The following is a 13,375-nucleotide window of genomic DNA, read 5'->3' as shown; positions in this document are numbered from 1 at the left end:
AGATGGCGGCGGCGGGGGGGGGCGGCGCCGCGGGGCCGTTGGTGAGCGGGGCCCTGTTCCTCTCCTGCTCCTTCTTCCTCGCCTTTCCCTCGCCCCTCTCCTGTTCCTGGTGCCTCCCGGAGCGCCGCGGAGCTCGGCGTGGGCGGGGCGTGCGGCTCGGCCGGGCACTTCCTTGCATAGGGGAGGGCCCGGCGGGTTATTGGGAGTCACTGAAGAATAAAAGTAACGCTTTACTTATATACGTCCGCTCGGCCCTGCCATCTGTGAGCTGATTGAGTCATTTGTGGCTGTGTTGTTGGCCTATGCGTTCTGAGCAGTGGTTTTCATCCTAAACCCCGCGGGAAGTGGGTACCAGCTGGTCTGTGTTTCTTCCTAAAGGCTCTCAAAACCGTTCAGTTTGCAGGTCTTGCAGATGTGTCGATATCTGAGGACATCCCAGTGGAAGGGGAGATTACTGTTCCTGTGGGGTCTCACTCTCCTGAGGAAGACTTCTCCACACTGGATGAGCCTGTTCGGGACACCATCGTGAGTCTGTGCCTGTGGTAAAACTCCTGGTTTCCTGCTGTCCTTGGCCAGCTGTTGTGCAAACATTGCCTGTTTGCATCCCTCTGCTTGACTGGCACTTCCTCATAAGTTTGGAGGTGTTTTTTAAGAACTAGCCATGTAAAATGTGTTTTTGTGGGTAAAAAAATATCTGAGTTATGGCCTGAAGTTTCTCTGTGACCCTAAAATCTTCACAAAGTTAAAGGCCTCAAAGGGAGCTTGGGATAAAATATTCCTGGGTTATATGATTTTTCATTAATTTTCTTTTCCTACAGGATTAAACAAATTCTTGCTAATTGGGTGTTACTGAAGGATAAAATACTGTAGTTGCTATGAAGGGTAGAGGAAGTGAGTGTTGGTTGTTGCAGGGGCCTCTACAGACATTTCTGGGCTGGATCTTGATTTACCATAAACATTGCTCTGCATCTGTCTTGCTGCTTCTGGTTCTGAAGTGTAACTTTTATGAAGGGCTAAATCCAAGTGTTCTCTGTTTCAGATGAGAGATCTGAAGGCAGTTGGGAAGAAATTTGTCCATGTCATGTACCCAAAGAAGAGCAGTGCACTCCTCAGAGACTGTACGTACGGGAGGGTTTCCAAGCTGTAGAGGGGATGTTTTGCCAACAGACTTTGCCTGCATGGGAGGAGGAAGAGTTCAGGGGAGCAGGGACTCAGCAGTGTCTGGCCCATGTTCTTTCTGTTGTAGAATCCTGAACAGCAAACTTGAAAAACCTGTTACCAAAAGGTGGAACACGGGCCAGAAGGTGTAGAACAACTCACCTGAACAGTTGGCAGGATCTGCATAGATTCTGTTCTAGAATATGATGTGGCAGATGCTAAATGGAGAGTCACAAGGAAGAATAATATGTAAAATCATAGGATCATAGAATGGTCTGGGTTGGGAGGGACCTTAAAGATCACCTAGATCCAACCCCCTGCATGGGCAGAGACACTTCCCATTAGACCAGGTTGCTCAGAGCTCCATCCTACCTGGCCTAATGCAACACTTCAAGGGATGGGAACACTGGCCTTGAACACTTCCACAGCTTCCCTGGGCAACCTGTTCCAGTGTCTCACCACCCTCAGAGTGAAGAATTTCCTCCTAATGTGTCACCTAAATCTCCCTCTTCCAGTTTTAATCCATTTCCCCTTGTCCTTTCACTACATTCCCTTTTCAAAAGTCCCCCCCAGCTTTCCTGTAGGCCTCCTAAAATTATACTTCGGGAGTTGGGAAAGGTTCTTTATTACTCTGGGGAGAGTGAAATGAAGCATCACTTGATATGTTTATGGTTTTATTTTTTCTTTTACCTGCAGGGGATCTCTGGGGCCCTTTGGTGCTTTGTGTCTCACTTGCATTGTAAGTACTTCCAGAGGGTGCATTTGAGTTTTTATGATCTTTTACACTGGAGAAACGAGAAATTAAAAATTCCTGACTATGTGTGTTGAGATCAAGTTCCTCTGGTCCTTCTCTGGTATCCTGCAAATGCTGCCTGCTTAGGTTTATGGGAAGATGTGTTTCTGACACTTCAACCCCATCATGACCTGCCTTCTTTAAATGTAGGATTTAAGGGTGAACTCTTGTGGGTGCCCTGTCTTACTAGTGATTGTAGAGGGGGGTATCCCACTTCACTTTGTCCTCATTTCTGGTGCATTTGGCTGACTGACCACAACCTGCAGGCCAATACCTTTGTCTCAGAGCTGCAGTGTATGTGCTGTGTATCCTGGAGAAGAGCTGGGAAAAGAGAGGCTGCTGTAGGAGGTGACAGATGGGAGATGGTGATGGCTCCCCAGGGGTTCTGGTGCTCTGCTGGAGCCTGTGTGTGCAGATCTGCCTGGACTAGGATGGAAACTTGGGTCAGACCTGTCAACCTATGCACTCAGTGTACACAAACCACCCAGTAAAATGTTGCTTAAGCCTTAGAAGTGCACAGTGTACTTTAAATACTCCAATCAATGCATGCTCACCTCTCCAGGCTTTGTGCTGCTCCTCTGCTGTGGTTATTAGAAACTTTCCTTGAGGCTTTTGTGTTTTCTCAGGCACAACCTGCCTGCTTGGGGAGGTTACCAAACTTGTGCTGCTTTAAGTTTCATCTTTGAATCTGTTGCCTATGGTTTTATCCTTGTGTACTTCCACAGTCCTCAATACAAGTAAGCAAATTGCCTGAAATGCCCTCAGTTGAGCCCAAACTCCTTTCCTATGCAAATCCTGAGGATTCTACTAGAAATGAACAGCTGCAGTTCAGTTGCTCTGCAGCCTGCCTGGGGGTCAGTGTCTGGGCTCCTCTTCTCTCCTTGGAGACCTACTCCAAGTCTCCCAAACCTCCCCTCACTGCTGGTGAATGACCCCTTTTGTCTGTTCCTCCTACAGGATGCTGCAGGGGGGATCAGCAGACAGCAAGGACGATGGAGGGCCCCAGTTTGCTGAGGTCTTTGTCATCATCTGGTTTGGTGCAGTTGTCATCACACTCAACTCCAAGCTTCTCGGAGGCACCATGTGAGTGCTGGGTGGTGGCAGGAGCAGCCAAGCTGCTCCCCTGCATGGAGGTTCTGCAGTGCTTTGGTCTGACCACTGTTTCTGTCTTTCCTTTGCAGATCTTTTTTCCAGAGCCTGTGTGTTCTGGGTTACTGTGTCCTGCCACTGACAGTGGCAATGCTGGTGTGTAGGCTGGTGATGCTGGCAGGCTCTGGGACCATCAGCTTCATTATTCGCCTTATTGTGGTGATGGCCATGTTTGCTTGGTCAACGTTAGGTGAGTACCCTTGGGCTTGGCAGTGGGTGCTGGGTACTGCCAGGCTTCAGGAGGAGGAGCTGCCTGTGCTCTGAGGGGTAGAGCCAGTGGCTTTTGCACCTGAAGGTGTTTCCTGGGCTGCTGAGGCACTGCAGGAAGAGTTCTTTCAGTCATTGTCTTCAGTCATTGATTCAGTCTCTGCCTCTGTTGATTGTCATAGTCCTGGGCCAGTTGCCTTTGGCAGAAGGACAATAATAACAGAATGATAGAATTGTTTAGTTTGGAAAATATATTTAAGAGCATCAAGTCCAACCACTAACCTAACTCTACCAAGCCCACTGCTAAGCCATGTCCCTCAGAACCACATCTCCATGACTCTTAAACACATCCAGGGATGGTGACTCCACCACTTCCCTGGGCAACCCGTTCTAGTGCTTGACAACCCTTTCTGTGAAGAAGTTGTTCCTCATATCCAGTCTGAACCTCCCCTGGTACAACTTGAGGCCATTTCCTCTCATCCTGTCACCTCTTACTGGTGAGAAGAGACCAGCACTTGTGTCTCTACAACCTCCTGTCAGGCAGTTGTAGAGAGCAATAAGGTCTCCCCTCAGCCTCCTTTTCTCCAGATTAAACAGCCCCAGCTCCCTTAGCTGCCCCCCATAGGACTTAATCCTCAAGACCCTTCCACTAGGTCCTTTATTCTGTGATTTATGTTATAAATACTATTAGAAAATGCTAATTCTTCTGTTGATCAGCACTTAACTTCCTATTACTAAAGGAAGTCTTAATTGGTGATCATAGCCCATTGCTATGGAGCAGTGCCTTGCTTTGGTTTCCCTTTCAACATCATGGTAAAGTAGATCCCAATTAACAATCATTAATATCTGCAGTGGAATTTTAGAGTTTGATTTTGCTGCTGCTGACATTCCCAGTGTTACTTCTTTCCCACCAGCCTCCACAGCTTTCCTGGCAGACAGTCAGCCCCCCAACCGCAAGGCTCTGGTCGTGTACCCCATCTTCCTCTTCTACTTTGTCATCAGCTGGATGATTCTCACCTTCACACCTCAGTGATCTCCTATCTGAAGAGACTGTAACACGGACTGGAGTTTTTTCATCAACCCTGCAGTTAATCATTGGCTTTATCTCTTCCTAATTTATATATATAGTGAGAGGTATTGTAAAAAGGCAGGTTATGGGATAAAGCCAGAGAACTGCAAAAATTGGTCATTTGTGTGTCCCTCTTTTTGAATGATGCAGAGATCCAGCTGCTGAGGGTTGTTTTTCTTATTTAGCCCTGGACTTTGGTTGTGTTAAATAAAAAATGCCCACTGTGACAGATGATTCCACCCGAGGAATAGGGCAAGAGATCCTGGAATTTCAAGATGCTGGGTAGATGAAGGTGAAGTTACAGGATCACAGGACTTGGCAGAATTCTTGCTTGTGCTTGGATTCTCACTGTCAACAAATATGCCTTATGAAATGGTAGAACTTCATTGCTGTTATGTCTTGGGTAGGGAAGAAATGTGTTTGACTCCTGTTCTTCGTTCACTTAGAGAGTGGTGAAAAGTGTCTGATGTGCACCAGAGGACCATGAGCTTTCACTCTGAAACCAGATTTCAGCAAACAAGAAGTTGGGTCCATTTTGGAACTGGGCAGAAGGGAACTGCCTGTGCTCGTGCTCACGTGTTGTGTGTTCATGATTCATCCCTTCATCTGTCAAGAAAGTGTTTCAGCCAGATGCCTCCAGCTCCACAGCTACACTGACTGAGCCATGTGTCCTGTCAGGCAGGGTGTGTTCACACAGGAGTGTTTCAAATCTTTGTCTGAAACCATCAATTAGAGGGTTAAAAGTCCTGGAGGAGCAGTCAAGGCTGGTTTGGCTGGGCTGTCACTGCATACAGGGAATGGGAAATTGTCTGGAGAGTGCCAGGAAGAGTGTATGTGCATGTAAAAAAAACACCCAAAAGTTTGAAGTAAATGGAGGTTTTGATACCTAAGATGTTTGGATGCTAAGGTACCAAACCAGGACTTAGGCCCAAAAATTTTAAACCAGGCTGGATGAAGGAAACTAAACCGTGCTGAAGGTGTTGGCTGCTCTGAAGTAGGAGCTGAATTTCTGTCTGAGCTGTTGTGTGTGACTTTTCATTGAGTTGTTTACCTGGGCAGCCTTTCAACTGAAATGTATATGAATTCCTGTATTTCCTTATACTCAGATGGGAGAAACTTTTCTATGGGTTGTTTTTTTGTTTTGTTTTGTTTTTTTCTTTTGGGGTTTTTTTTGCTTAATATTTTTTAGAAAAGGGGAGGAGGCTTCCCTCTGCAGTCCCCTGTGGGTGCACTCGTGTACCTCACCTGGAGACAGGTGCCATTTGTATTTCCACAGAGGGACCTGGACAATTGCTTTTTGAAAACTGTACAGAGATTCTTTATGTTGTCTGTGATTTTCACTAAGCAACCCAAGGGGAGAGCTTTGAAACATATGGGGGTGAAAAAGCTGCTGTTCAAATGTCACTTGCCCTGAAAATGAGCATCCTGTTTCCTTTAGAAGTAATGCCCACAGATGTGAAATGGATGTACATGGTCCTGCTGATGTGTAAATATGCCTAATGTATAGATACAAGTGCAGTTCCTGTTATAAACACTACAAGTATTTGACAGTTGGGATGGAAATTTCTACATGTGCAGATTAAAAGTACCTTTTGCATTTCTGGGAATGTGGAAAAGAGGGAAGGAGAAGTTGGTTGCTCCCTACAGGGCCTCAATTCTGTGTGTGAAGCTGGTGGCTGTTCTGCCACTCTTCTTCCACCTCCCTCCCAGGCTCCTCTGAGGTGCTGCAGGTGATGGAGTGTTTTGTATACATGGGTGCACAATGGAAATGGGGAATTTTTAAACTTCCATTAAATTATTACTAATATGAAATGTGGTTTTTCTTTCAAGTGCACAGTTCTGCATTTGTTTGAACATGAGCTTTAAGAAGCTGAAAATAAGTATTCAAGGGAAGTAGATGGTGAAGCTGTTGATGGCTACAATGGGATTCTTTGAGCCAGATCTTTCCTACTGCAGCACAAGAACTGAACTAAACTTTTAGACAAATCCTTGGAATCCTATCTCTGTTGTGGTTTGTGACTTAAGGTGTTGTCTCTGAAAGATGTTAGAGTAACGTTTAATTGACCCAGTATCTTTGAAAAAAAGGAACATTATTTTTTTAAGTATTTAAGATTCCATCTTTTTCTGTGCTTGTTTTTGACTTCGATGTAATTCTCACAGTGTTTTGTTCTGTAACGTTGCACTTGGCTTATAAAGGAGAGAAGAAAGTTATTTTTCTATTAACCAGATTTACTTTTCAACTGATCACTTTTGAGAGTGTTTTTAATCCAAAAGAGTAGGCAGAAACACACTGGTTATATGGTGAAGGTGTGATTTTTTTGGGTTGGATTTTTTTTTTTTTACTTATGGCAGTCCTACTTCCACATGGAAGCTGTAAAATCTTTCAGTGGATTTATATCACTAAAAAGTAACCTGCCCTAAGGTTTTAGCTGGCAGAAGGCAGGTAGGAACCCAGGTTTTCCAAGTGTTTGTGCCTCCAGTTGAACACAGTTACATGGCTTGTGTATGGTGGGTTTTTTAAATTGTTATTTCCTCTAGCAGAGAATAGAGGATGTTGATGTCCTTGGCCAGCCAGCAGTTGTAGTTGCTGTAGCTCATTGCCTGATTGACCTTGCTGAGAGAACTCAGCTTTCCATTGTGTGTGACCTGCTTGATACCAGCACGTGTGAAAGCCCACCTGGTTCCTGGCAGAAATAACTCCAACCCGCGTTAGGAGCAGTTCTGGGTAGGGACACATTAAAGCACGACTGGAGAATTCTGGATTTAGGCAAGTAAAACCCCTCGAGCTTATTTGATAGTCACAGGCTGCCCAGAATTCCTGTTGGTGTTGGTCCTTACAGTGGTGGGATTCCATGGGAGTGCCTGGTCACTAAGGGGTGCTCCAGCAGCAGTTCCACACCACCTTCCTCCAGCAGGGAATCCTTACAGCCATGTGTATTTTTAATTTGTTACCAAAATGTATATGATAACTCAGTTGTTGTGCTTTCCAGGATAAAAAAAGTCTCTTCCCTCTTGTTTAAAGCCAGCTAAGGGCAGCCAGGTGGAGAGCAGATGTCCTGCCTTTGAGGAATTGTTCTAAATTTTCTGTAGATAAAGCAGATGATTTTCTGATGCACGAGCCAGGCTCTCTTTCCTACTAAGATTTTTAAATACTGTTTATCAACTGAGGCTGTTGTATATGTTTGAATTTTCAAAGCCAATGAAAATAATTAGTTTTAATTTTAAAATTTGTAGATTAAAGCACACTGAAAGGGCTGTGGGCAATCTTGTGTGTGTGCTGGGGTTGGTGGGACAGAGTGGCCTGTCCCACCAGGATGGGAGCCAGCTCCTTTGGCTGGCCCAGCCTCTCCTGAAGCATGGAACTGATCCAAAGGGATCCTGACAGTACTGGGGCAAAGAAAGGTACTTTTTACAGCCTGGGGGTTTGGATTGGGTTAAAAGAAGGTGGGGCAGGAAACCGGCTGAATGCTCCATGCCTATTGTTTGTGTGTCTGCATCAGGGAGTTTGTAGATGCTGGTAGAGGTGAGGTATCAATCCTTCCCTCTGCCGTTGCTGCTGTTGTGTGTGTGTGTAAACATTTTATGTTCCTGTGTTCCAGGCAGCTGTGCCGGAGTTTTCATGTCTCAGGAGCAGAGCAAGGACTCGGTCTGTGTCCTTTGAGCCCTTGTTCTCTGCTGGCAACACTGGAGGGGATTGTTCTGGGAAGGGACCCTGAAATTCTTCTTTCAGGTCCAGGAGAGAGATGCCCGAGTGCCAGCAACGCTCTGGATCTGCAGGGACAAAGATGCTGGAGGGGATAACAGCGAGGCAGAAGGGTGGCAGCCCCCCAGCTCCCTACCCACCACTTCTCCCTGCCTGGACACCCAGTGCTCTGAACCCCAGAGCACCAGAAACCGGTGGGGCTGAGCCGGTACATCCCTTTGCTGGTGCTTGTACCTTATCTGTGCTCCTGCCCGGGGCAGTGACCAGCAGCGGGAGTGGCAGCAGGGACATGCCCAGCCCTGCCACCAGGTCCTGCTGGTCACAAGAGGGCGGCACGACCTTGCAGTCCCTTAGAGCTTGGCTTTTCCTGTCTTCCTCTCTGGTTCTTTTCTCTCTGGTTCTTTCCTCCCCCTGGCTTTTTCTGTTCCACCGCAGGGGACCTGGGAGCCTCAGCCTGGATTTGCTGCCCCCGGCTCAGCAAGCACAGCTGGGGAGGGGAGCCCTAAGCTTCCAGCCTCAGCCAGCCCCCAGGGGTGAGGGAACTCCAGCCCTTGTGCCTGACCTGCCCATGCTGCAGGTTCTCCACCTGATTTGCCTTTTCTGAAGTTCAGAGCTGGAAGATCACTTTCATTTGATAAGGCATTATATTTGCTGCACCGGTGGGGAAATTTTTAAGTGTGTTTTTTATTTCTCCCAAGATGGTAAAAATCAAAATAGGCAGCAAAGTGACTTCACTTGAAATTGTGCACAGGAAATTATTAACACCTTCTGGATTATTTCTATTAGTCAGTGAAGGTGCTTATGCTCTCCAGCTGATCATCCTCTTGCACTTCTGCATGTCACGGAGCAATGGCTCAATGTGGTTCTTTTCCCCTTGGGCAAGTCACTGGTGGGTGGAAAACAAGGTAATTTTGTATAGTCAGAATCAGGGCTGGTTAGATGTGTAACGTTTTAGCACTGATCCTGTATCTGTGCATTGGGAATGCTAAGATGGTTTTGCTTATAGAGCTGTGCTGGAGTAACCCAAGTAGCTTGTCTTGTGTGCCAGTGAAAGAGGCTGCTGGATGGTGGTTTGTGCACACAAATGGTGCAGGCAGCAGCCAAGGGAAGGGCTTTCCCAGTATAAGCAGGGAGGGATTTCCAGAGAAACCTGACTGCTGGCACAGCAGAACTGTGGTTCCTGACCTTTGGCTTTCCAGAGAGGCACCTGGTGAAACACCTGCGGGAGCTGGAGGGAGCTGGAGGCAGGTGAATCTTCATGTTGTGTCGTCGGCCAGGAGGCCCAGCTGGGTGCTGGGGGTGTGTGGGCAGAGGTTGGCTCGTTGGGGTGCTCACATCCCCTGGGAGCACGAGGGGGAAGGTTTCTTGTTGGGGTGTGCATGGGGGCTCGTGGGGTGCCTAGAGGGTGAAGACTGCCTGGGACAGGTGTGACGGAACCTGAGTTTCCAGCTCTAGATTCTGTTCTCAGTCCTACTGAGAATAAAAAGCTGCAAAAAAAAGGCACTTGCCATTATGGGAAGGAGAGCTTTGTTATTTCCACCTTGGTTCTTTCCCTTGAGCCTTGTCAGCCTCTGCCTGTGTTGCAGAGTTCAAGGCTGTTGGCTCTATGGGACAGCAAACAGGGCCGGTTTGTTCCGCCTGTCCCAGCCTCCCTGTGCCTGGAACCTCAGCACAGCCAGCTCTGCAGGCTGCCCATGTCCCCTAAGCTGCTGTTTGTGCCTCAGCCTGAAGCCAGGGAGCTGAATGCCAATAAGAACCTCAGGGACAGTGAGGGATGTGGGTGGGCAGGCTCCTGCCCCCCTGGTGTTCTATCCTCAGTGGGAGACACGAGCTGTCCTAGCTGGGGTGTCTCAGAGCTATGGCCATTGTTTCCATTCTGTGATCAATCTGTGATTATTCCATTGTTCCCTTTCTATGATTCTGAGCTTCTCCTGAGCTCCAGGGTGGGTGGCAGGCATGGCCCAAGCTCCTCCTGGGAGTTTCTCTTGGTCTGCACCTGCTAGGAACAAACTACAGCCAGCAGCTGGGTGATGTCCCTGCGAGACCCCTGCAAACCCCTTCTCTTCCCCCAACACTGCACTGCTGGCAGTGGGAAGAGCACAGGGTGACACAGGCTCCCTTGGGAAGGGCAAAGGAGCTCTTGGACTGAAGGGACAAAAGCTGAACGCACAAGGGTGGGGTCAGGTCGAGCAGAAGTCCCAGGGAGACTGCGTAGGGCAGGTCCTCTGCAGGAGGTGTGTTATTGGGTGACCTTCAGGGAAGTGCTACAGACCAGACAGCTGGTGCCAATTGCTGCTGTTCCAGTGTGTACCAGGTAATTAAAGCACCTCTGGACCTGGCTGGAAGTTGGGCCCTCTGAGCTGTGCAAACTGCTGCAGCCTTAGGAACAAGCAGTGCAGGGTCTGGATGCTCCAGTAAGCCAAGCATGGACATGCCTGGATTAAGGACCATTACCTCCCTTTCTAATCAAATGGAGTTGAAAGGAAAATGAGGAAAAGCAAAAGAAGTGTCTTCCGGGTGGTTCTTGCTGAGGATTTATGTTTTTGCATTGCCAGTTTTCCCTTTGTTGGGTGGCTATTCCTGTCCCTGGACTATGGAGGTGAGAAGTACTGAGTGCCCAGTGAAGCCACCTGCATCTCCAGCCCAGTGGGACAAGCCTCTGACTCAGTGTTCTTCAGCTGATGAGGAAGGTGCCTATGGCTTCTTCTGTAGGAGGAGCAGCAGGCACAGTCCCCTGGAAGAGCCTGACTGTGCCTTGATAGACAACACCTCCTTGCCCTCCCTGGATGGACCTTTCCCCAGGAGAACCTGGGGGTACCCTCCAGGCTTGATCAGCCTCATGGAGGGTCATGTGGGGCACAGAGGGGATGCTGCTGTCCAGAGTCCATTTTTCAGCAGTGGTGAAGTGCTGAATGAACTTCCTCAGACAAAGCAGGGGCATGTGCCCAAGCATGGTGGGACTGATCCCATGTGGCTGCTCCAGCCACTCTGGGCAGGCCTGGGGAGGCATTGTGACATCTCAGACTGGAAGGAAGATGAGGATAATGTCTTCTCTCTGTCTCCTGGGGAAACCAAAACATGGCCTGGCCGGCTGGTAAGTGTATCTCTTTCAGGCATATTCTCAGCCAGAGCTGAGATGTTTCGGAGCGTGGTGACTATGGGTGTCCCTCACCTGCACCCCATTCCCTGCACCCCTGGCACTCCCAGCTGGTCCGGAGGTTGGGATGCTCTGGCAGATGTTGGCTGTCTTTGTCTTCTTTATATCCTTAAATCCTGCTTCAGGCTGCTGAAGTTCTAACCCAGTTCTAACCCAGTGCACAAAGTTGAGTTGGTACCCTCTAACAGGCAGTCCTGTGCCCTGTGGGGTTTCTACCCAAATAGGGACCAACCTTCTGCTCACCTTGGGGTGTTGGCCCAGCAGAGCAGAGTGAGCATTGAGGGACTGAGGGCAAAATGTGTCCCCCAGAGGCTGCAGGAAAGGATACTGGGAGAAGCAGCTCTGGCCTGGGGAATGAGAACTGGCTCGTTTCCTCCACATTTGGGTCTGGCCTGACAGAGATTCCTCTGTCTTGCTAATTAATCCCAAACCTCTGCCAGAATTAGGGCTGGGATCTTCCCGAGACGGCAGCTGTCACTGAAACTATGTGCAAAAATACTCAAGTAAGTCAAACCTAGTTTATTAAATGGCATTTAATTGTGCAAGCCTGCAAGACAGATGCATCTCTGTTGCCTGGGATCATTTTTTTTAGCTGCTGAGCGTGTTTGCTGTCAGAGGCACCAGCAGGAGCCTGTCCCTTGCACACAGGGGGCAGGTGGGTGCTGGTGCCCCTTGTGCAATGCCAGCCCTGCTCAGGGGTGCCTGGGGCTGTACTCCTCCAGCTCTGAATAGCAGAGCCCTTTGCTGTTGCTATACATTTGCCATAGGAGCCTCCCTGCTCTTGCTAATAATACGAGATGCTCACAATTCCTTGTGCTGCTCTGGCGCCTGCCTGGAGGGGCAGAGGATTAATGTCCCAGCTGGGCTCTAGCTGCTCAGTAACATTCCCATGGGAATGGTAAACTGCCTGGTGAGCATTCTGCTTTTTTAGACATAAAAACTGCAGCCTGTTTTGTATTTATTTTTCTCTTCAAGATTCCTACATGGCAACTGTGGCACAGCAGCAGGTTTTTCCTGTGGTTCAGTCTCAGAGGGGAATCTTTGCAGACTCTTCACAGACACATCTGGGTGCTTGAACATCAATAGAGTTAACCCTGGGCATGTGCACAGGTCTCAAAAAAAAAACAAAAAAAAAAGCCATTCTTCTTCTGTATCACTTGGGTCTGTCTGTGTAACTTGCCTGTAGTATCTCAGAACTGTCACTGTTATAATTATCCTCTTTTACATGCATTTAAATGGTGTGTTTCCCTCTGCCAGGGCTGGGGTTGCCCATCATGGCTGTGTCCTCAGTGTCCCCACCGGGGCTGCCACCAGCCCAGTGCTGGTGCTGCCTGCAGGTTATTTCTGCTTCAGGGGGCTTATTTTTTGCTGGTGGTGTCACTGTCCTCACCCACAGCCCTGGAGGGTGCAGAGGGGTCCCAGCAAGCCCTGGGCATGCAGGAGCTGGCCCTGGGAGCCGGGGGGGCAGCCCGACTCTCGAGAGAGCCAGGACACTTGTTAGCAAGGCTGATGATTTTACATTCATGGCATTTACTGGTGCAAACCTCCTGGTGTGGAAGTCTTCATGCTGTCTGTCTGGCAGCTGCAGGCTTGGGGATCCATAGAAGTGCCAGTGAATCCCCAGGGCAGGAACACCCCCATCCTGGGCAGCAGAAATCCCACAAAACCATCAATGACTGTTTGTTTCAGTGATGTCATCTCTCCTTTAGTGAAACTGGTGAGTTTTGTGCGGGTGAGTCACCTACAAAGTTTATTTGGCTCCTATGTGTGTGCTAAATAAGTCAGTATTTGTAAATACTTTCACCAGTGCATACTAAATAAATAGGTATTTACAAGAACATTCACCAACATTTACAAACCAGACCCTCCTTTGGGGAATCATGGATGATGATTCCTGTTATGAGTGACAAAATTAGGTATCTGGTCAAAGATGTCATAATTTGTGTTTGAATGGTTTGTTTTCAGTATCAAACCCAAAGTGTTTAGAGTCTCATCTGGTAAAAAAAAATAATTGGGATTGTTTATAATGAACTTTTCAAGGGACAGGCAGTGTTGGAAGGTGGGCAGGAACAGCAGGAAGGTGGGGAATGTCTTCTGCTGCTCTTTAACATGCGTGTGTCTTGGTGTGCCTGCTGTGGG

At 48.3% G+C, this 13,375-nt stretch overlaps 1 protein-coding gene across 1 annotated transcript; it reads left to right on the top strand.

Moving 5' to 3' along the window:
• The first annotated feature begins 2 nt into the window (after window positions 1–2).
• YIPF6 (Yip1 domain family, member 6) lies at window positions 3–4,505 on the top strand. Its single transcript, XM_009996592.1, has 7 exons — window positions 3–41; window positions 397–525; window positions 1,040–1,118; window positions 1,855–1,897; window positions 2,909–3,034; window positions 3,133–3,290; window positions 4,222–4,505. Exons 1-7 carry the CDS (start codon window positions 3–5, stop codon window positions 4,338–4,340), a joined length of 693 nt encoding a protein of 230 aa, XP_009994894.1. The 3' UTR covers window positions 4,341–4,505.
• Window positions 4,506–13,375: the final 8,870 nt, after the last annotated feature.

This window comes from Chaetura pelagica, unplaced genomic scaffold, assembly GCF_000747805.2.
Source record: "Chaetura pelagica isolate M959 unplaced genomic scaffold, ChaPel_1.0 scaffold103, whole genome shotgun sequence".
In the NCBI taxonomy this organism is placed as follows: Eukaryota; Metazoa; Chordata; class Aves; order Apodiformes; family Apodidae; genus Chaetura; species Chaetura pelagica.
Note: the sequence above shows the minus strand (reverse complement) of the source record. Positions and strands in the feature narration are given on the sequence as shown.

What these genes read in the sequence shown, in the direction of transcription:
- YIPF6 (XM_009996592.1), top strand. Translation starts at nt 3, where the DNA reads ATGGCGGCGGCGGGGGGGGGCGGCGCCGCGGGGCCGTTG. An exon ending in CAGTGCACTCCTCAGAGACT is followed by an intron (nt 1,119 to 1,854) that starts GTACGTACGGGA and finishes TTTTACCTGCAG; the next exon opens with GGGATCTCTGGGGCCCTTTG. An exon ending in AAGCTTCTCGGAGGCACCAT is followed by an intron (nt 3,035 to 3,132) that starts GTGAGTGCTGGG and finishes TTTCCTTTGCAG; the next exon opens with ATCTTTTTTCCAGAGCCTGT.